The 23642-nt window shown below is 48.7% G+C and overlaps 1 protein-coding gene across 1 annotated transcript in view; it reads left to right on the top strand.

Moving 5' to 3' along the window:
* LOC144829382 (gametocyte-specific factor 1-like) overlaps window positions 1-23642 on the top strand; it is a 513976-nt gene that overhangs the window by 131896 nt on the left and 358438 nt on the right. The window contains exon 5 of the mRNA XM_078688479.1: window positions 3405-3531. Within this exon, the coding sequence (XP_078544605.1) occupies window positions 3405-3531 (127 nt within the window). The remainder of the gene's footprint in view (window positions 1-3404; window positions 3532-23642) is intronic.

The following is a 23642-nucleotide window of genomic DNA, read 5'->3' as shown; positions in this document are numbered from 1 at the left end:
CCAAGCCATATTGGCGGTCTTTTCTGTTTGGTCTCTGAGTGGCAGCTAATTACAAAGGATTGATTAGTGCATCATAAGGTTTAAAATGGCCATGCATCAAGGTTTCAGACTTCACATGAGCATTCCCAGTTCAGTGGCACAAAATTCCGTCCTAAAAGAGCAAGACCTACCATATAGGACTTGCTTTTGAAACAATTGCTTAACTCGGTTTACTAAGAAAGGAGTACCCAGCGAGATTAAGTAATGGGTGCTATAATATGAGTGACGTGGTTTTAGGGACTGTTGTTCTCGAGACCAAGAATGTTGGTGGCGACAACAGTCACCACCATTAAATCAGACCTCAGTGACTGAAATTCCCTACGAACCCAGGAGCTCCTCATGATATAGAACTTAAAGCTCAACCTCTTCACCAAAAAGTGAATTCTTCAGAAGCCGTAATTCATAAAGTGACTAGCGCCATCTGTGTTCAGGATAATTGATGGAACTGGATTTCCCAACTGTCTAGTCTTTTCTAAAATTACTACTGGGTGGTACATTTAAAAATTCCTCTATGTCCTGGTAAGCTTCTGATCGTTTTGGTCTGGATGCGCTCTCCTTGTTGTATTCACAGTATCCATTGGCCAGAGTTTGTGTATAAGAATCCAATGTGGCATTCCTAATGACCATAGTATAAGCTAGAGTTCCTGATGGGTAAGAATACCCAGTGGAAAACTAAAGGAGGTTGTCTTGCATCCTTCCTCGCACCACTCAGTGTTGTTTCAGAGTTGTAGTAGAGCAATTTAGAAATGTGCTTATCCTACCCATAGGCTGTCCTGTTTGGCAGTAGGATGTTTCCCACTTGGCCCCACCACTTTGGGTCATGACTGTACTCCAATTGGTTGTGGTTATATCTGATTTTCTACTGCTTCTGTCTCCTTTTATACCTTGCCAGGCCTCCCTATTTTCCTGATAGTCGCCATCATGGCGAAGCCAGAAGCTCTTATCTGATTCCTAAGTCCCTGTGGGCCTCCCCCTTTGACTGGCATTGTGGGTTTCTCCATTAAGTTTCTCTAAAGATGGCCTTACTCGAGCTTTCAGCATTACATACACTACCCCAGAAGTTTCTCCTTGTCACCATTCCTGTAGCACTGCAGTGGTGGAATTCATCAAATGGAGTGTGGACTCTGACAGAGTTTTTATCTAACCAGACAAAGACCTAGTCACTGACTCAGATTTAAAAAAAGTGTTCAACCAATTGCAATTTAAAGGTTCTTCTGTGTAGTTTGAGATTTACTAACATTAGTGGCGACCCATCTACACCATCAAGTTCTCTGTGCCCAACTAGACTTAAAATATTGGATTCTGAACAGATGCAAGTATATGGATCACTCTTCAAGAGGTAATGTTCGCCCATGCACAACGAAGTTTGTCAATGTTCAGAATATTCTTCTTTTTGATATAAGCTAAAAGGTGCTCCTGGGGTATCGTTCTCCGAACCAGAAAGTAACTAGTATCCTTGTAGCATACTCCCCAAGTAGAATGTCCCCCCTCGGCGCCAAATGGACCTTCACTCGAAGATTAAATCCTTTTTGAAATCTTTTTAGAAAAAAACAGTAATACAGTTTGAATTATCCATTCGATGTATTGGTTATGTTGTCACATTAACTTCATGGAGCATACAGGTTCCAAAATGCGTTCAAATTATTGCTTTGATCAATTGTGTTATTCCATGTTCTTCATTCCTGCGGGGTAAGCTACATTGTCACTCTATAAGAGAACAGCGACCTCGGAACGGAGGCAAGATGGTGGCTGATTTGTCGGCTGAGTGAGCGCTCATAATCTGTCTCCTCTGTGCCTCCACGTAAGAAGGTGCAACAAAGAAACAATGTCCTGAGAGGTAAAGCTATGTAGACAATTAAACATGCATGCATACAGCATTACTTGTAAGGAAAGAAGGAGAAACACTCATTGATATGAGAAAAGATAGTCAATCATCTTTATAGTATAACATTAATTTCATGGTCGGACTTATATACAGTTAGAAGCAGCACTGCATAGATTGAATTAGAGACAGCCATATAAAACTCTGTGCACAAGGTGTTCAAAGTGAAGGTGGCGACTGTAAGGAGTTCCAGTGCCACAGTGTGCCAGAGACGCACAAACCAGGATGTTATGGGGGGCGCATCTCTCCTTTTCCAGTACAGGGCTATAAGCTGCTTGGCCGCTCCCAACATTTGAAGCGTCAGAATCCAGTCGCTGAGGGTAAGAGCTTTGAGATCAGAAGGCCGTATACCTAAAAGTATTGTGCTGATCACCTCAGGCAAAGGAAACCCCAGCACCCCTTTAATGTGACTGAGGACCTCCTTCCAAAAAACAGTTAAGAGCGGGCATGCCCACCATATATGCACAAAGTCCCCTGTCGCAGTTTGACATCTCCAGCATAGTGGGGAGGTTGAGGGGAACATCCTACTTAGCCTCAGGGGTGTGTATTACCATTGTGTTAAAAGCTTGTAGGCATTTTCCCTCTGCGGGATACTCCGAAAGAACTTGGGGATGTCGCGCCACACTCCGGCCCATTGCGAAGGTTCGATGTCAGTATCAAGCGTCGTCTACCATTGATGCTGATATCGGTGGACGGGTACAAGCGGCAGATGCTGCAGTATGTGATAGATCTGCGCAACCAGCCTTTCTGTCCCCCCAGAGAGCGCGCCACCTTTTCGAAGGGCATAAACGCGCGCATGGCTGCCCGGCTCATTTCTTCAGTAGAAACCCAATGGCGCAACTGAGCGTATTGCAGCCGCGTTTCCAACGGCAGGCGGAGTCCTCCCGGCATTGATCAAATGTTTTGAGCATTCCCCCGTTGAAGAGGTCGCAGACCACCCTGCAATCACCTGTCGTCCATCTCTCAAATGCTCGAGAGTGATGCGCCGGTGGAAAATGCGGATTCGCAGCTATAGGAGTGTGAGGGGACGGTAACGTAGTGAGCCCTCTAGACACCGCGACTCGGTCCCAGATGTCAAGCACCGTCTTCGTGGGCACTGCTACATACGCGCACTTAGAGCGAGCCGCCCGATGGAGCAAAGGGAGATCCCAAATAGTGCGTCCCGTAACTACCCGATCCATGTGCAGCCATCCTTTTTCACGTTCCCTCACCCCCCCACTCTACCACAAAACGGGGGTGCGCAGCCCAGTAGTAGTGCACTAGATTATTTTTGTATACTTTTATGGTCCTAGTGACTGAAATAAAGTTTTTTTTGACTGAACTGATTACCAGTGAGGACTAACGTGGGCCAACTTTATTTGAGAAACCTTTTTGCCTAATCTGTTCATGGTTTTCAAGTTGCGAACTCTTACCTTTGAATTTCCTTGAATGGAGCCCATCTGATACCGCTTTTCTTATTGAGTCTTTTTTTTCTGTTTTGCAGAATCATCCTGATGTAGAGAGGGAACTGGCGACATGTCCTTTTAATGCACGTCATCATGTTCCGAGAGCTGAGATGAGTCACCACATATCCTCCTGTGACGACAAAAGCTGCATCGAGCAAGACATTGGTAGGAATTTGTATGATTGCAGAATGAAATCAAGCTCTGATTTGAGTTAAAGTTCTTACTCGTTGGGCAGATAAATGGGCAGATAAATGTGCAGCCTGGCTTAATGCATTTAACTTTTTTGTTTATTATCCTCCTTGTTGAGATTCACCAAGTATTAAACTGCGAACATTTAGCCAAACCTTCGTTTATGTGAGTATATAGAACAGTAGGGAGAGTTTGGATAGTTCTGTCAATTATCACAAATGTAAATCTAGTCTGTGGCTATGCTTAGCAGACTATTTAAATTGGGCATCTTTTGACCACTGATCCTTTAAAATCTCAATATATTGTAAAGCATACAAATGAATAGTTAACTTTCAAAAGTGTGAATCAATAAATAATATTCAAAATTTTTATTGTATTGAAAATAGAAAGCTACAATCTGATGCCACTTGGCTAAATATTCTGACCTTATGTGATGTACGTTTAGAGTAAAATAAATCAGAGAAACATGATTTTTATTTCATTTGAGTTTCATATATATATTCACATACGTAACTCGTCCCTGCCTTAAGATTGGTAACCACCCATGCATTTTAATGTAAGTAGTGTAATAAATCATTTTTAGAACCTGCAATGCCAGTGTGGTTATTGCTTGTTGTAATGCCCAAAAACGATTTTTCTTTTTAAAATCTATTCTTCTTGGCAGGGACAACTGCAGCAGCCTAAGTAGCGTGTGTATTTAAAGTTCGGTTTCTGACACCTCACGAAAAAGGTTACATAAATCTAGCTTTATCTGAGCATGCCTTGATATTTTTTAGAAATAAAACCTCTATCAATTTGAATGTGTTCTGAGCGGTCAAGGGGTTTCTGATCACAAGAATTCTTCTATAGGGTTTTGGTATAGTGCAAAACACTGCTTACTCCATATGGAGTATCCTGGTGATAACAGCTAAAATAGGAGGCATTGGCAAGTCTCACCTTGGCATTTATAAAGAAGTGATGTTGAAGATCCCGGTTTGAATGAGCTTTTTAGAAAGCTGAAAGACGCTGCTAGAGTAAATGTGTACAGGTAACTTGTTCCAGTAGTAAGGAGCAAGAAGGGAGACAGAAAGGCCTTTATTGCGAGTGGTTCGAATTCTACATCAGTCAGAGCAGTTTCAGAGGACCTTAAAGCCTTAACTGGATTTTTTTGTTTTAATTTGTTTATTGGGTTTTAGGTTGCATTTTATAATCAACATGACAGTAATTATAAAAGAAGACAAACATTGCAATGCAGGACCATAGGTACATAGTTCGAGAGATAGTCGCTTTGCGGTCCCCCTCAGTTCGGGGTCTTATGTCTTTCGACCACCCTTATCCGTGCAGTCCAGTAGCGTTTACCACGTGGCCTCCTTCCGGATCTCTTGTACCCCCCCTGAGGGGAGGCCGTACCGTCCGTGTGACGCTGTCAACTGATGTCAATGAGGGGACGGACTCTTGGTGTCAGTTGCTGTGAGGATGTCGCAGGGAGCTCTGACTATGTGGGCATGATCGGCAGTGACATGTGATGTTGTGTCGTCATTATGTATGGGTCTTCCCAGTGAACCATGTACGCGGGGGAATACCCCCTCAAATGTAACTTTCTAACTCCTCCAGGAAATTAGGGATGAACTGGGTGACGTGGGGAGGGGTCTAGGGGGATATTGGGAGGGGGGGTGGGCCTCTGTACTAGGGCACGGTATCGGTGCCCCCGGGTCGCAGGGCGCAATTGCATGTTGGGATTTGTTGGCACGCGTCCGGTCGCTAAAAGGTCGCTGGGCGTGGCTATTTACGATGTTCAGGTAGTGCTTGTGGCTATGTCATGGAGGTGTGGGGGCCGGTGGGGCTGGTCGTGTCTGGGACTGCGAGGCAGTGGGCGACTCTTGGGGGCGTGTCTGTGTAAATTTATACAGTAACTGAGCCCACTCTAGGGATATGGGGTGCTTGCGATGTCCACGAACTTCCTCCTCCCGTAGTATCTCTTCTTCCACCTTGCCCCATTTATGCACTGCGCCTATCAATGCCGCCTCTGGTGGCCCCGTGGGAGATCTCCAATGCATGGCGATTCCTCGTTTTGCCAGAAGGATGGCCAGTGAGAGGAAGCGGCATTGTATTTTCTCGGTTTTCCGTCTACGGAAGATCCCGAGCGCGCATGCCTCCCATGTGGTCATGGTTGTGATGGCCGTAACCTCCTCAAGGGTTCGATGGACCGTGTCCCAGAATCTTCGGAGGGTGGGACAATCCCAGAACATATATCTGAAATTCGCTCCCGGAGAGTGACAGCGCGGACACTCGAAGTGAGTTTCCGGAAAGAACCGCTGTAGGCGGCCCGGTGTGAGATAGGCCCTATGGAGGACGTTGAATTGTATATTTCGGAATCTGGCATTTCTGGAGACTTTTTTAGGGTATTAAAAGGCTGTGCTCCATTCTTTATCATAGACCACTCTACCGAAGTCTGTCTCCCATTTCTGGCGTAAAGATTGGAGAGATAGGAGTAGCGAACGCACCGCTCTGTAGAGCCAAGTTACCAAGTGTCTCCCTACACCCATGTGCATAATCGTGTGGATGACTGGGTGTGGCGTGGGTTCACCGGCAACTGGGTTCCAGTGCCTACGGCTGCTGTCTATTAATTGCCTATGGAGTAAGAATTGCCCGGGGGAGAATTCATATTGTTCCATCATCTGCGCAAATGTTTTTAACTGTCCTTCAAAAAATGACTCTATCTCCGTGACTGACAATTCTGTCCAGACACGAAGTGTTCCTTGAGTGTAATATGTATCCCCTCGTGGGAAGCCCACTAGTGGCAGCACGGGCGAATATGGCAGTTGCGCTTTGGACATGCGGTGGATGCGCATCATACAGGTGCGTGCTATGGACAATTGTAAGGGCCGAGTTCGTATGGGTTTAGTACCCGGCAGCAACATTCGGATGATCGCGGCTTGCGACATAGGACCATTGGCTGTGGTGGTCACCCCTGTGTGACGCCCCGCCGTCCATTAGGACAGCCATTGGAGTTGGGCCGCTAGAAAGTATGCCTCGAATGCCGGTGCAACCAGTCCCCCCACCGTGGTAGGCAGGTAGAGTGTGGACAGCCTCCTCGTCGCCGGCCTCCTCCCCACACCAGCTCCATCAGGAGGGTGTTCAGTTCTTTGAAGAACGATCGTGGCGGGATCACTGAGAGGTTTACGAAGTGGTACAGTACCCTGGGCACCATAACCATTTTCGCCAGGGCCACGCGGCCAATAGGTGCCAGCAGGAGCGTCTTCCAGAAGCTCACCGCTGACCGTAGTCCGGCTAGGGCTTTGCGATGATTTCCCTCATATATGTCCTCTGGGGTGTGGTGCAACCGTACTCCCAGGTAGCGAGGGGCCTCGGCACTCCATGCAAGTGATTGAGCGCCCACATGGGCTTCGAAAGGGGCCATATGGGGGCTCAGTGGGTATACAGAGGATTACCCCCAGTTAACCTTAAGGCCCGACACGTCCGCAAACTCCTCCAGCGTTCTCCAGATGCAGGTCAGGTCGCTCGTGGCGTCTCGAACCTAGATTAAAAAGTCATCTGCATATAGGGATACACAGTGCCATGTGTGCGCCAGAGGAATTCCCTCGCCCTCCCGCCGTAGGCGTATCGCTAGGGGTTCAACCGCTAGGGCGAACAAGAGGGGCGACAACGGGCATCCTTGCCTGGTCCCCCTCTCCACTTTGAACTCTGGGGAAATGTAAGTGCCCATCTGGACTCTGGACGTGAGTTGTGAAAAGAGGAGCCTAGTGTATGCGGTCAGGCGTGGGCCAAAATTGTTTATCGTGAGGACCTCGAACAGATATGGCCATAGGAGAGTATCCAACGCCTTTTCGAGGTCTAAGATTAGGCAGGCTGCATTTGGGAACCGTTCACGCGACACGTCCTGGATATGGAATAGTCTACGGAGGTTGTGAGACGTGTTGCGGTTCGGCACAAACCCATTTTTGTCGGGATGGACCAGCTGGGGTATGACCTGGGCATATCTCACTGCTAGCATTTTACCTCAGATTTTACAGTCCGAATTGAGCAGTGCGATCGGTCTGTAAGACAACGGGAGCCGGGGGTCCCTGTGTGGTTTCAGGAATGAGACTATTATCGACTCCCTGAGGGAACTTGGTAGGACCCCCACCGTGAGCGCGTCTTTGAACATGGTGGCCATCCGTGGGGCAAGGTGAGCTGAGAATGTATGGTAGTATTCGAGGGGGAAGCCGTCCATACCTGGGGCCTTATTCCTGGCTAGTGTTCCTATCGCTGCTTTAATCTCGGTACGTGTTATTTTCTGGTCCAGGTCCTTCTGGACTTCCGGCGAAACTTGGGGGACGGGTAGCGTGAGAAAGAAGCTGTCTAGCGCGCGGGGGTCTCTCTGGCTTGGGGCTTGATATATGTGAGAGTAATATGTGTAAAAAACAGGCATGATTGCGAGTTGGAAGGTCTGGAGCTGACCGGACTGGTCTGTAATTTCCGTGATGGGTTTCAAATCTGGATCTTGTCTAGCTAACCAGGCCAAAAGTTTGCCCCCTCTGTTGCCCTCCCGGTGTACCCTGGCGGCATATTTCCTGAAGTTATATTTATGCAAGTCCCTTAATGTTTCAGCGTACTTTGTTTTGGCCTCAGCTACGCGCACCTGGGTCGCTTTGCCGCGGTCGTCCGCCTTTAGTAGGGTTGCCAGCGCGTATTCTGCATCATGTAATGAGCATTCTAGGACCTTACGCACCCCCACTACCTGTTGTATGCAGTGGCCTCTCGCTGTCACTTTGTGCGCGTCCCACTCTGAGGCTGGAGGATGCTGACCCTGCGTTTAGCGTGAAGTGTTCCTGCAAGTATTCCCCATGTCCGTGTGTGAATACTTGGTCTGTTAGGCATTCCCGAGGGAGTTTCCATGTCGGCACTGGGGGTGGGGTGGTTTCCATCTAAGGGTCAGTATATGAGCGTCGTGGTCTGAAAGTACTCTTCCAAGATAGTGCGTGTGCTGAGCTTTGGTATGTAGGGCAGCCGAGCATAGGAATCTATCTAGACGCACTCGGAGGTCGTGCGGGACGGAGTGAAATGAATACAATTTCGTTGTGGGGTTTAGCGCCCTCCATGTGTCAGTCAATGCCCAGTGTTGCACCCATGTATTGAAGAGTTCCGTTTGTTTGTAAAGCGGTGAGCGCGGCGGTGGGGGGCGGGAGCGGTCGAGGGTCGTGTCTAAGACACAGTTGTAATCCCCTCCTAAAAGCCATGGGGCATGGGTGTGGTGTGCCAACGTTTTCGTGAGGCGAGTCCAAAAAACGTTTTGTTCTACGTTGGGGGCATATATGCTGCCTATTAGGATTGACTGCCCATCCAGTTGCCCTTCTAATAATACATAGCGTCCCTCCCTATCCACCACCCTGGTTTGCTCTCTAAAGGGGACGCCCGGTCTGACCCAAATCAATGTACCCCTGGCGAATGCAGAGTACCCTGTGGCACATTCTATGCCCCTTCACTTTTTCCGTTAACTACCAGCTTCCGTCGTCGTCAAGTGAGTCTCTTGTAAGAGAGCTATGTGGGCCTGCTGTCTTTTCAGATAAGCGTAGACTGCAAGCGCTTACTCGTCGTGTGCAGACCTCTAACATTAAGCGTGATGAACGTAATGTCTGTACTAGGGGTTTTCGTCATGTGAGACTGCTAGTTGTGTTGGTCGGTCTTCCCTCCACCAGCTGCCCAAAACCAAAGCCACTCCCGCCAGTTTATTCTCCTTCCACTCATGTCCCTTCAGAGACCAATTGTCCGCTCCCGTAATGGTATCAGAGTTAAATGGGAGGGGGGTAAATTAATAACAACGTCTGGGAAACCGTCCCAACTGAAGGGGCCTATTGCTTGGCACAATAAGTCCAAACCGTACATCTCGTACTGTCTCTAGTTCGTTTGGTGCAAGGGGGTGGAGCAGCTGCGCTGCCGTGGGCCCAGGGCCTGGCCGCCCGCTGCACCGCGTCACTGTGTGCATTTGCTTCCGCCGTTACCTTATTCGGTGCTTTGCTGTCTCACCCGTTGGTGAACCCGCCTGGGTGTCTTGGTCTTACCGCGGTCCGTGTCAGCCGTCCTCAGATGAGCGTATCCGCCGTCTGCGGAGTTACCAGTGGCGGAGAAGCTGAGCCGTCTCTGGAGGTGCGGGCGTCGCTCTGACCCTCATCTTCGGATGTAAAGATGTGGGGGCCTCGATCCTCCTCCAGCTCGACGTCTGTCTGCCGGACCTCCGTCGCCGCTTGTAGGGCCCTACGTCGATCCGCTATGATTTGTTCCAGATCAGGGGCGCGTTTGGTGTTGGGAGTCGACGAGCGACTCGTCTGCTTGAGGGTGACCTTCTTGGATTGTAGCCGCCGCCTGCTGGATGAGGAGCTACACGGTGTACCCCCTCGCTCTGACAAGTTCTGGTTGTGGTGATCTAACCAGCGCCTCGCCTCCGCTGGATCTGTGAAGAAGTGTCGAGTCTTCATATATGATTTTGAGGCGGGCTGGGAAGAGGAGGGCGTACTGGATCCTGTGTTGGCGCAGGGTTTGCTTCACCGCCTGGAATGTGGCGCGTTGGCGTTGCACTGCTTAGGAGTAGTCCGGGAACACCATCACGTTTTTATCTTCCACCCAGAGTACTTTCGCTTGCCTGGCCGCCCGCAGGATCGTGTCTCTGTCTTGGTAATGTAACAACTTTAGCAAGAATGGTCTGGGTGGGGAACCAGCCGGTGGGCGCCTGGCCGGGACCCTATGCGCGCTCTCCACGGAGAAGAATGGCGTGAGGTCTTGGGTTCGGGTAAACGTCTTTATCCATGTCTCGATGTAGTGAATGGGGTCTGCCCCCTCCACTCCTTCTGGCAGGTTGATCAAACTTATGTTACTCCGGCGGGAGCGCCCCTCCAAATGGTCCGCCTTGCGTTCCAGAAAGTTAACTTTGTCCTGCAACTCTTTGATGGCTTTCTGGTTTAGCTGAACTTGTGGTTTCAGTTCTTGTAGCGTTTGTCCTTCCTGGTTCACCCTGTCCGCCAATTTCCTGTGGTCATCTCGTAACAGGGTGATGTCCGAGGCCAATTCTCCGGATTTGGTCTCCATGGACATCCGGGAGTGTTCGATGGCAGCTAGCACTTTATCAAGATTCGTTGACATGTCTGTCTCCAGCGGTGGCCCTCCGGTCTTCGGCTTGCGCCGAGGGTGAACGTCTCTGGGCCGGCGCCGGTGTCGTGGTTAATGTTTTCTGTGGTCTCCCCTTTGGTGGCTTGGGTGACCCGCTGGCCCGGTGTGGTCCACCAGAGACGCCGCGACCTGTCTCCTCTGCACTTGTGGGTCGCGCCTCCCGTGGCGATGTCCTCAGGGGAATCTCCCGGCTCCAGTCACGTATCACTGCTCGGTGGTAACCTCTCCGCCCGATCCCCCGTTGGGCAGATCAGATGTCGCCGAATCAGGCGAGCTGGGGCGCCCATTGTCACGCGCCTTCCTGGGCCCTTGTCAATGAAGCGGCTAAGCTGGGGAGCGGCACCGGGTCCGTGTTCGCACCTCACGTGTTGCCGGGTGTGCTCCGGGTTGTCCAGGTGGGTCGGGGGCTGGAGAGGCCCGCTGTCATCTGGCGTGCCCCTCCACAGCCACGCACCTTCTACAGCTCCACTGTCTCTCAGGGGGGCGACTGTGACGGTTCTCCGGCACCCAGCGGACCCCGATCGGGCCGCCGGGTGTCCCGGCACTGGTGTTGGTATGTGGGGCTGCTCAGGTGGGTCGCCGGCCCAGGAGCGAGTGTGCCGTCGCGCCAGTGTACCTGTTTTGGCTGCGGCTCTCCCGGGGGGTGTTGTGCCTAGGATGGCTCCGTGTCTGTAGGCCTCTGGGGCCTCGTCGTCAGGCTCCTCTGCAGGACGATCTGGGCGACGCCGCTGTGTGGAGGACTTCGCGGCCGTTACCTCGCCGCCACTCGGGCCCTCATCAGTGGCCCCTCGATCCCGGGGGCAGCAGGGGCATATCCAGGGACGCACTCTGCGGCGTTCTCGGGGGCCACCCTCGCGGGGACCCGTCTACCTGTTCTTGCTGGTTTTGTGAGCCCCTCGGGTCCGCCGGACCGCCCAGACGGGTCAGTGATCGGGGAGTTCCGCCATCTTCGCGAGTTTTCCCCTCGCGGTACCGCAACTCCTGTTGTCAGGTGACAGCGCCCACCGGGCGCGTAGGGTGTCTTCCGGGGCTTAGCGGGAGCTTCAGAGCTTGTCACCAGGAGGTCGGTTCCAGCGCCTCGGGACCTCCGGCTTCAGTCGCTGGGCGCCGCCATTTTAGGTGGGTCCCGGCGGCGACTGTCTCAGGTCATTCGGGCTCATCCCAGCTGCGCTGTTGCTCTCAGAGGCTCCGGAGGTGGCTACGGGAGTCCCTCATTGAAGCGTGGGGTATTGCACGGTTTGGCTGGCGGTATTTGCCATCGGTGTGACGGGCAGCCGACCGGAGCACTAGGAAAGCTCGTCCGCCATCTTGGCTGGCTCGGCCACGCCCCCTTAAAGCCTTAACTGGATGGTAGAAAAAGATAAGGGACTAGCGATATAACTGGATTGTGCCCTAGTAGGCCATAATGAGAGACCGAGAAGTTTAAAACTACAACTTTTCCTGAATGGGAGCCAGTGCAAAGAATTGAGTACCAGGCTTATTCTAGTAATGCAAACCAGACGGGAGGCCACGTTTTGTACAAGCTGAAGGTAAGACCTCAAAGAGGACTTCATGCCCAACATTAACCTATTGCCATAATCCAGACGGCTAGTTATCAATGGCTTAGTCAGTCTTCTTACAGTCTAAAGGTGGCCATGTATGCCAAAACAGTTACCACATGTACCCTTGACATGATTTTCCATTTAGAGGTTATCATCCATTGTAAAGCTTAAATTTATCACTGCCTTTTTAAGATGGACGGAACCCCCAATTCCCACGGCCACCTGTCTTCTAGCCAGCCTGGTTCTCTTTCCCAAAATGCATAACCTCTGTCTTGGCTTCATTTAATTGGCGAAAACTGTTTGGTATTTTGAAATAGCATATATAACTTGCCGGTGAAACCTAGCATAGTAACTAGGGTTAATAAATATCATAAATGCGATTGCAGTGAATATGATGAAATGTACCTATGTGTCATGAAACTAAGATTTGAGATGCTGGACCTGCTCTCTGGAACTCCCTTCCCCTTACATTAAAACACATTACTAACCACCTATCCTTTCGAAAAACCCTTAAAACCCACCTTTTCACTAGTAGTTAATCACTCTTCATGCCCCAGCAACTCCCTGTAGTGACCTGGTACAGTACATGCTCCTTCTTATGGCAAAAGCGCGGAGATACCCCTCTGGGGGTCTATTCAGGCGCTATATAAGCACATAAAATAAATAAAATAAATAAATAAATGTTCTCTCTACACCTAGGATGTAACATCACTAGTAAGCCTTTTAATCGAAGTATGAATTTTGACTATCTCCTTTTTAACAACACACTAATGAATTTTACATTTTTTATCCTTACTCCACATGTCATTTTCACAAAATGTACCTTCTCTCGTAGGGGGATTTCCGTGTATAGTCAAGTACTTGAATAGTCCCACCGCACTTCTTTAGATATATCTACTTAAGTGGGATTTTTTTTTCACCTTTCTCCAGGAAGGCCTACAAAGACACTTAAGAGCTAGAGTGACAATAATGCAGCCTAAATAAATAGGCTACACTGGCCGCATCTTCATCTTGAAGTGAAAAAAGGGAGCCAAGTGTACTATATTTTGTATCATTTGTGAAGTGTTTAACACAGAAGAATCTCCTTCATTAAGCTCCTTTTTTCATAATAGAAATTAAAGGAGAGGACAGAATAGCCCCATAGGCTGCCATTATATGTCTTAAAACTACAAGCTGTGCCTTTCAGACCCCCAGAATCCCGTCATGCACAGATCGTGGCAGTTACTTCAGTTTTTTTCTGGATCCTGGAGCTCTACCAATGTAACTTTTTTTCTTCAGATTTCACTTCTGAATTTAACAAATAGCTACTTCACTCGACGTCTTTGGTCTTTCCCTAAGTTTTTTGTCTTTTTCTGATAGGATATTTTGCAGTCTTCACTCAAAAATGCCACCCTTTTTTGATAAGTGTCCTGACTGTGGTAGGAAGAAGGTCAAGACTGATCCTCACAGAGTGTGTATACTATGTCTGCCTGGCATGGAGGCTCGAGGTCCAGGCCATTAGCTCAAGAAGCCAGGATGATCTGAAATTGGCTTCTGGCCAGAAACTTGACCGTAACAGCAACTCACCTCACAGGTGGTCAGAATGCTCAGGCCGACTCTTACCAGGCTAAAGGTTTGCGTAGAGTTACTACCAACCGGGAACCCTGGGAAATGCCCTATCAATCAACTGATCAGGCAGATTTCTCTACGCCTTTCCTCCAGTTCCCCTAATCCCGGAAGTCCTCATCAAGCTGTCGCAGTCATGGGCCAAGATGATACGCATATCCCCAGAGTGGCCACATCCACTTCACCGGTCTATCCGTCCACATCTCAGGCTTCCATGCAGATCAGACCTGCTAACGAAGTTCAGAGACCAGATGGTGCACCCCAACCTCTCCTCTTTGAATTTGGCGGCATGGCTCCTGAGGTAGTACAGTATGGACACTTGAACTTACCTCAGAGCTGTATGGACATCCTCAAGAAGCGGCCTTCCACGCGTTCCGCTTATGCTCATAAATGAAACGATTCTGTATTTGTTCTTCAGCTAAAAATTAGGATCCAACTCTTGCCAGGAAGATGTATTCCTTCCATATTTGCTTCATTTTGCACAATCTGGTCTTCAATCCTCTTCTATTAGGGTTCACTTAGCAGCCCTAACTGCCTACAGGGAATGCCCTTCACAAACTTCCTTTTCATAATTCACTTCATCAGAGATATCCTGGAGGGGTTGAAAAAGGTTTTTCCTCCCATTAGAAGTCTCTCTTCCTTGGGAGCTTAATGTGGTCCTCTCTCGTCTCATGCAGGAACCTTTTGAACCTCTACATTAGGCGTGTCTTCAGCATCGATCATGGAAGACCGCTTTCCTTGTGGCTATTACTTCAGCCCGCAAGGTTAGTGAAAACCAGGCACTTTTCGGTCAAGAGCTATACACAGTGTTTCATGCATCTGAAGTAGTAATGCGAACTCCCCAAGGTGGTTTCAGATTTTCATGTAAACCAGACGATTTCTTTACCTACCGTTTTCCAGCATCCGTCTACTCCAGCGGAGAGTTCTCCTCTTTCCCTGGATGTTAGAAGGGGTTTCAAATACTATCGGGATAAAACGGAGGATCTACAGAGATCTGAAAAATTATTTGTAAATTAGGGCTCCCCCAGTACAGGTGTAGTGACTTCCAAGCATCCCATCTCCAGATGGGTTGTTTCCTGCATTTTACTCTTGTCACCAAAAAGCTGATACATCTCTAATCAGTAAGCCTAAAGCTCACTCTAACAGAGGGAAGGCAGCTACTGCAGCTTTGCTTCGCAATATATCCATTGCAGAGATGTGCAAAGCTGCAACCTGAAAATCAGTTCATACATTCACTAAACACTATTGCTTGGATTCGGATGCCAAGGCTGATGCTCAAGTTGGGCAGGCTTCCCTTCGGAACTTATTCGCTTAAATCTGCATTCCCTTTTTGCTCTGTTTCCACTGCGTTCTATAGGGATAGGGGCTTGCTACTCTACTCATATGCTTATAACTATACATGGAAATCCCCTACGAGAGAAGTACGTTTCTTACCTGTACCTCCAGATATCGCGTAGGGGCATTTCCATGACCAGTCATAAGCAACCCCTCCCTCCGCCCTGGTGGAATAGACCGAGGGAACCCTAACATAAAACATGCATGCCCTCATAAAGAACTGAAAGTAACTGCCACTAGCTGTGCATGATGGGATACTGGTGGTCTCAGGATTATTAAAGGTGCAGGCTTCTATTTTTAAGACCTATATCTGCAGCCTATGGGGCTATTTTATCCTCTCCTTTCATCTCAATCATGATGAAAGGAGTTTTGTCAAGGCAATTCTTCTGTGTTAAACACTTTACAAAATATAGTATACTGGCTCCCTTTTTCACTTCGAAGATGCGGTCAGTGTAGCCTTTTTATTTAGGCTGCATTATTGTCTCTATCTAGTAAGTGTCATTGCAGGCCTTCCCGAAGAAAGGTGAAAAAATCCCACTTAAGAAGATACATTTAAAGAAGTGCTCCGCAGTCCCCGCACGTGGGCAGGACTATACAAGGGCTTATGACTTAACATGGAAATACCCATACGAGAGAACTGGAGTAAGAGGTAAGAAACTGTTCTTTTTGACCGCTAATACTACCTTTAGTTTTTGTTAAACATTTTGTCTTGAGCCCTAGTTTGACATTTTCTGCAAATGTACAAATTTTAGTACCAAACTCTAGCATCCTATAAAGGTACTACTGACTTTGCTGTTGTAATTTTCCATGCTCCACTGAAGCTGTCTGAAACGCACCAGGTGTTTCTGTTATGCTCCAAAGTTTGAGTTTTTTTTGTGTGGCCAATTTTGGTCGTTTTCTACCACACTTCATCACCCAAAAAAACTGAGTTTAAACACTGAGCTATATGTCTTACTTACATGACCAGTATAAATTTGTGTTGGGAAAGGCCAGACTATTAGGGGGGTACATGTGGTTATTATACTCTTGCTCACCCCAAGGTAATGAGCACATAAAGGATCCTGTTTTTTTAGCCTCACACAAGGGCAGGTCAATGTTTCGGGCTCCTCAGGGTGGTCTTACTTAAGTTACTGGTCTCGCATTAGATCAGTGTCTGAGCGTCTCCACTATGTAAAAACATCCTCATCATGATGACAGTAGGCTATAGGAGAGATCTGTGAAAAAAATGTAATCTCGCTTTTTTTCTTTTCCTTTGGAAAGAGCAACAGTTCGGTTCAAGAAAAGAATTTATGTAGCAACAGAAATATAGTACATAGAAATTTTTGGGGAGTTTTGTATGGATAGAGATGAGGTTGTAAATGAAGGATGGTGAACATTACAAGAGAGTATGTTCATTTATCAGATGCACATCTATTGGAAATTAGCCGATCTCCCATCTTGAAAAAACTGCAGCTATCCCAAGCAAGTTAGGACCTAAAAGGAATAACTGTGTGGCTTAAAGTAGTCTTAAACCTTGAATGGCAGTTTTAAACTTTTTTTTTCATTACAAATTTTATTGGGTTTTTGCAACTCGACAAGGCCAATACATCCTACTTATTTATACAGAAAATGATAGGGTGAACACCCTTGAACAACAATAACTTGCCCCAGTATTGGAACTTTCATAGATTCCCATGCTTTGTATCATTCCCCGTCGTCGGAATGGGAGCCTCGGTAGTATCACAACCATAGAAACAAAAGAGAAAAAATAGGCCTAGGCCTCATCTCATTTTGTATCCTATCACTCTCTTTGTGTAAAAGAGAACAAACTTTTGTCAGGACCATCAGAGCAGCCTCACCCCATAGAACCTTCCTGAGAGAGCTCAGAGCCTCAGATTTTTCTACCGCATGTTGTGCTAGGGAGTCTCCACTGAGCTCTGCTCAGTTTTTCTCATTCTTACTGGTTATTTCTTCAACTTTCTACTACAATCAAGACATGTCTGACAAGGAGAAGGCGGCCTTATTCAGGTCCTGTGCGTCTTGTGGAAAAAAGCGACTTTTTGTAGAAGATAAGTATGAAAGCTGTATCTATTGCTTATACCCGGACCACAAGGCCACAGACTGCAAAATTTGTAGAACCTTCTGTACAAAGACACTTCGTGACAGAGAGGGCCGGCTGTTGACCTGGCTTGAAAAAATGAAGACTTGGAAGGAGGTGCTCTCATCAGATGAAGAGGATTCAACATCTCTGGCTTCCTCTCACAGATCCAAGAAGAGGGGTAGGTCTCCTCCTTGTTCTTCTTCAGCCGATCCCCCTATTAAAGCCCCTCATAAGATCTGACAGATCTGAGAGGGCTAGTCCCCTTAAATCTCCTCACGGAAGTGAAAAGGAGCGGCAGGGACAGGCTGCTGGATTGGTTACAGCCTCTAAGGACAAAAAGGAGGTTTCTATCACTTCTCCTCCGTCCACAAAGGAAAAGACTGGTGACAAATACTCTACAGTCACTCCAGGGACTGTGCCGGAGGAAAAAAAGCGTACGTCGACGAGTGCTTCTATGAAAATTCCCGCTGTTTCCTTGGCTCCGTCGACGGGCTCATCGTCGGTAGCGGTCTCCATGTCGACGACTTCGCCGTCATTCAAGGTTCCCGGTTCGTCGACGATAACTTCTTCCATGTCGACGATGTTGGTTTCTGGAAAGGTGCTGTCGACGGCCTCGTCGACGACAAAGACTACGTCGACACTAATGGTAATGACGACGAGTTAGTCTACGAAACCGTCGACTATCATTCCGTCGACGACGTCCAAGACTCTGTCGACGAGGTCCACTGTGCCGATTCCGTCGACGACTGCCGCACCGTCGACGACTGCTCCGTCGATGAGGCCGTCGACGGGTCAAAAAATGCAATTTCCTCTGCAGAAGATGAAAATTACACCTGAAATGACGTCTCCTCGACGAGTTTCGTCGCATCCACCGACAATGCTTCTGGATGACGAGTCGGAGGAGGAAGAGGAAGATGGAGGCCATTATGGGGATGCCTACAGTCCCTCAGACTTAAATGTAAAATTGCAAGAGACTGGCACGGAGGAATATTATGAGCATACATATGACCAACAGATGCATCACTATGTTCCTCAGGAGCGATGTCCACCAGCTTTAGGGCAGGACATGGTGGCCATGCCCGCCTCTCTAATTTCTGATCTACAGATGATGCTGCAGGACTATAGAACCAGGTTTCCTTCGGAACCTTCAATGCAGTCTGCGCAACCTCAACCACAGGTGTTGCCACAAGCGCAACCAGTTGTCGGGCTGCCTCCTTCGCAAGTGGTGCCTCTCCCACCACCAGCGGTCATACCTACGGTCCTTTCCCGGACATCGGATCCCGAACCCGCCAATACTGGTCAGCAGGATACCTCTTCGGATGATGATGTACAGGTGGATCCCTTCACTGATCCATTGCAGGACCCAGACTTGGATCAAGGTGACAGTGGGCAACAAGATCCAGACGCCACTGGCCGGGATACTTCTATTTCCCCTCCAGTTGATATCGGGGGGGTTCCATAACCTCATGGAGAGAGCATCAAAGAGGTTTGGACTACCAATTATGAGGGAGGAGTCTGAATGTTTCCTGTATGATTTCAAGGAACAATACAGAAGATCTGTCAAATCCATTCCCATAATTGAGCATGTGTGGGAGGAAGGTAAAAAGATCATGCAAAATCCAGCCACGGTTATTCCGGTCCTCCCCAGGCTGGAAAAGAAGTATAAAGCTCCAGAGGGCAGTTCAGCTTGTCTTCTTGGGCAGCCAAAGCCTGATTCGGTGATCTCACAGGCCGCTCAAAGCAAATCCAAAAACCCATCAACACCTTTAACTACGCCTCCGGACAAGGACGGTAGGCGCCTGGATAACGTGGGAAAGAGGTTTTCTTCCATTGGCAGCTTGCTTGTTCGAGCAGCAAATGCTCTCGCCATTCTAGGCAGATATGATCGCCAGATGTGGTGTGACATGGAGCTGTTTGTGGAACAACTGCCAGACTCCGCGAGGGAAGAGGCCAAGAGTACTGATGGAGCGAGAAAAATCATCCTCCTAAGTTATCGACTGTGCTATGAATATAGCTTCCACGGCTTTTCGTGCCTTAGCAGGGTCAGCAGTGCTACGTCGCTAGGGCTGGTTGAGAAGAGCCACCTGGTTTCGTCACGAGGTCCAAAATAAGATCCTGAACCTCCCTATTTGATGGAGAGATGCTCTTTGGTAAGCATGTTGATGACGCCCTGCAAAGTATAAAAAAGGATACGGACATGGCGAAATCTTTGGGATCACTCAACTACCGTAAGGTCCCATTTAGAGGCGCTCGTGGCAGAGGTTTCTCTTCGTATAGAGGCAACACCCAACAGAGATATTCCTCGCAGTCTTCGCAGTCTTATAAGACTCAATATTCAAATCAACGGCAGGGACAATCGGCGTCTTTCTCTCGCCAAACTCCGCGAGGCCGTCAGAACCGTCAGGGACGCGACAATGCCAAGAGGCAATAGCGGCCTCTTGGCTCTACCTACTGTTCCTCCCCTCCCAGTCACATCAGTTGGGGGCAGGATATCCTTTTGTCTGAACAGCTGGAAGTGTAGAACATCGGACCAGTGGGTCCTGAATATTGTTCAGAGTGGCCATACGTTGGAATTCCAAGATCTTCCTCCAACAAGAGCTCCGGGCGCCACCCGCACAAAACATCTGGGACTGCTCCACCTCGAAGCCCACCAATTGTTCATTAAGAGGGCAATAGAACCGGTGCCTCTCTCTGAGGGGCAGAGGTTTTTATTCCAGGTTCTTCCTGGTTCGTAAGATGGCAGAGACGTGGCGCCCCATACTAGACCTACGAGAGCTCAACACTTATCTCATCAAGCTCTCTTTCAGGAGGGTCACTCTCCAAGAAATTCTTCCTCTTTTGAACCCAGGCGACTATTTGGCATCTCTGGATTTAGAAGATGCGTATTTCCACATACCGATAAACCCAGCTCACAGACAATATCTGCGCTTCACAATGGGCAAGAGCCATTTCCAATTCAAGGTGCTTCTGTTTGGCCTTCGGTCTGCACCTCGAGTATTTACCAAAGTGTTGGCACCAGTAGCAGCTTTTCTACGAAAACAATCCCTGGAGGTTTTCCCTTACTTGGACGACTGGCTCGTCAAGGCTCCATCGTTCAAGGAAGCCTCTCAAGCTGTTACGACTTGCATACAGTTGTTCAGTCACCTGGGCCTTCAGCTCAACAAACACAAGTCAGTTCTACAGCCCTCCAGATCCACAAGGTTCCTTGGGGCCATTTTGGACACGACGCAATGCACAGCTCGTCCTTCGGAGGAACGTCAACAGAAGTTGATCGTATCGGCTCGCCAAGTGTTCCACAAGAAATGCCTTTCAGTCCGACAATACAAGTCCCTGCTCGGGTCGATGTCATCCTGCATACCAATAATACCACATTGCAGGCTGCGAATGCGTCCTCTGCAGGAAGAACTTGACAAACAATGGTGCCAAGCAGAGGGATCATTCAACGACAAGGTGTTGGTGACATCTGCAATGAGAAGGGCATGCGAATGGTGGCTAGTACAAGACAATATCGCACGAAGTCTGACATTCAGAATTTCGCCATCCCCCCTGATCATGACCACGGATGCCTCTTTGGAAGGCTGGGGAGCAGTGCTCCGAGAGCTTCAAGTCAACGGGCACTGGAATCCAGAGCAACGCCATATCAATTTTTTGGAGCTAACGGCCATTCGGTTGGCTTTGCAGGCTTTCCTTCCCAGAGTTCAAAATCATACAGTGCTGGTCTGGACGGACAGTACGACGGCCATGCACTACAACAACAAGCAAGGAGGAACGAGGTCGCAAACTGTCCAAGGAAGCTCAGAGGATCTGGGATTACGCGATTCTGCACAGCATCAGTTTGAAGGCCGAACACCTGGCAGGCTCTCTCAATGTCACAGCGGATGCCCTGAGTCGCCAGACAGAGGTGAATCAGGAATGGGAATTGAATCAGTCCATTCTGGAGAGTGTGTTCTCGGTCTGGGGGACACCAACCATCGACCTTTTTTCCTCTCCGGTGAACGCCAAATGCCGGTTTTACGCAAGCAAAGTTCACCATCAGGGATCTCTGGGGAACGCCCTTTCGATGGTGTGGTACAGCGCATTCTTTTACGCTTTTCCGCCAATTCCCCTCATTCCTCGAGTACTCAGGAAAATGAAGACGGAACCATGCAGGATGATTCTCATTGCACCGGCGTGGCCCCGGCAATTCTGGTACACAGAACTCCTTCTGCTCTCCCAGGCTCATCCAATTAGCTTGCGACCAATTCCGTCCCTATTGTCGAGGAATCAGGGACAAGTTTTCATCCGGATCCAAAAGCGCTGCACTTGACAGCGTGGCTCCTGAACACAGAGTTCCGTCATCTGAATCTCTTCAAGGAATGTAGAGAAGTTTTGTCTCAGGCTCGAGCACTAATAAGACTTACAAGGCAAAATGGAACAGGTTCTGCCTGTGGTGTCAAAGACAAGGTCTCCATCCTTGCAAATCTCTGCCTCCTCAACTATTGCCATATATACTATCATTGGCTAAGTCTGGGTTGGCGCATTAGTCTGTGAAGGTACCTTTGTGATATAAGGTACATCTTGCAGCCATGTCGAGGTTTCGGTGTAGTTCTTCAGGCCCTTCCTTATGGTCCTCTAGGATTGTTAAACAATTCTTGAAAGGCTTGTTTTGGATGTATCCTCTAGTTCGCCCTCCTCCACCAGTTTGGCAGCTCAATCTTGTCCTGGCTCAACTCATGAAAGCTCAGTTTGAGCCGGTGCATAAGGCGGACTTGAAATTCCTGTCTTGGAAACTTGCCCTCCTCTTAGCTCTAACATCAGCAAGAAGAGTTAGTGAGCTTCAAGCCCTCTCCATAGTGCATCCATTCCTTCAATTCAAAAAGGATGTGCTTATTCTTCGCACCAATCCGAAATTTATTCCGAAGGTGCCGTCTGAGTTCCACTTGAATGAACCTTTGATTTTAAAGTCTTTCTTTCCGCGCCCTTCTACGCCTGCGGAACGCACATTACATTCTTTGGACGTTCAAAGATGCTTGAAATTCTACTTAGAAGGCACACAACCCTTTCGGAAATCATCCTAATTGTTTGTGTCCTACAGCGCACCACGGAAGGGGTTTCCTTTGGCAAAGAGTGGCATTTCCTGCTGGATCTCCAGTGCGATTCAATTCTGCCATCAGGAAGCGGGCAAGCCACTGGACGGGAAGGTCCGTGCACATTCCACAAGGTCTGTGGCATCGTCTGTGGCTCTCTTTTCTGGAGTCGCCATTAAAGACATTTGCAGGGCAGCAACGTGGAGCAGTACTCATACCTTCACGAAACACTACTGCCTGGAGTCTGCAGGACGAGACGACGCGGCTGTTGCTCAAGCAGTTCTGCGGAATCTTTTTCATTGAGAGGTGACCTTTCCCTACAATCCCTCCATCCTGGTGAGCACATTTTGTTTATTATTATTGCTATGCTATAAGTATTGCTATATGGTTATGTGATGCCATGTATCTACAAAATGTGTCTTTGTGATTTACTGCTAGCTACTCTGATACAAAGCATAGGAATCTATGAAAGTTCCAATACTGGGGCAAGAAAACAAGTGTTCGAGGCATGTGGGCTGCTGATTTTATATCTATGCATAGATCGCCGCCTAGTGTTGGGTCCGGATGTTTGCACATTGTTGTCCTGGAAGAGTCTTCGAAGTATCACGAGATAGGTGGCTCCTCCCCTGGACTACAGTGCGCATGGGCATCCCCTCCATGCTCAGATTGTTTTTTTCCGCCATTGGGTTCGGATGTACTTAACTCACGTTCGGAATTTATATTAAAAGTTACTCTTTCGAGGCCAAAAGGCCTTAGGGGCGTCGGTATTGTCTTTCGTTTGGTGCCTTTACCTTTCCAGTTCTTTGAACTCTACTTCGGAAGGCTTTTTGCCTTTCGACGCCAAGGGCCCCCCGACGATCGACAATGGAACGGAGTCAGTTCAAGCGCTGCCCGGTCTGCAACTCTAAATATCCCCACATGTGCAACAAATGTCTCTCACCGGACCACGACGAGGCCAGCTGCATGGCCTGTTCGAAATTCAGGTCGAAGAAAACTCTCAGTCTTCGACGCGCTGCACGACAGTCGGCGCGAGACTCGGCACCAGACCCAGAAAACCTCTTCGGGGGTGACGACGAAGAACATGTACAAGAAGAAGATCCTGCGTCGGAGCCAGATGCCACCTACAACGAGGACGAGGGAGAACTCTACGTCCATGATGAAGACATCGTCGAGGTAGGAGACGACGTACAACCTATCGGAGCCGTCGACGACGACTCCAGCGAGGAGCTAGGCCTAACCGCAGTAGCGGGGCCACATAAAGACTCTTCCACGGCTCAGGTCGAGGCATCGCCGGAAGGCCTTAGCCAAGATCTTCAA

The sequence above is a fragment of the Lissotriton helveticus genome, chromosome 1_1 (genome assembly GCF_964261635.1).
Source record: "Lissotriton helveticus chromosome 1_1, aLisHel1.1, whole genome shotgun sequence".
NCBI classification, from domain to species: domain Eukaryota; kingdom Metazoa; phylum Chordata; class Amphibia; order Caudata; family Salamandridae; genus Lissotriton; species Lissotriton helveticus.
Note: the sequence above shows the minus strand (reverse complement) of the source record. Positions and strands in the feature narration are given on the sequence as shown.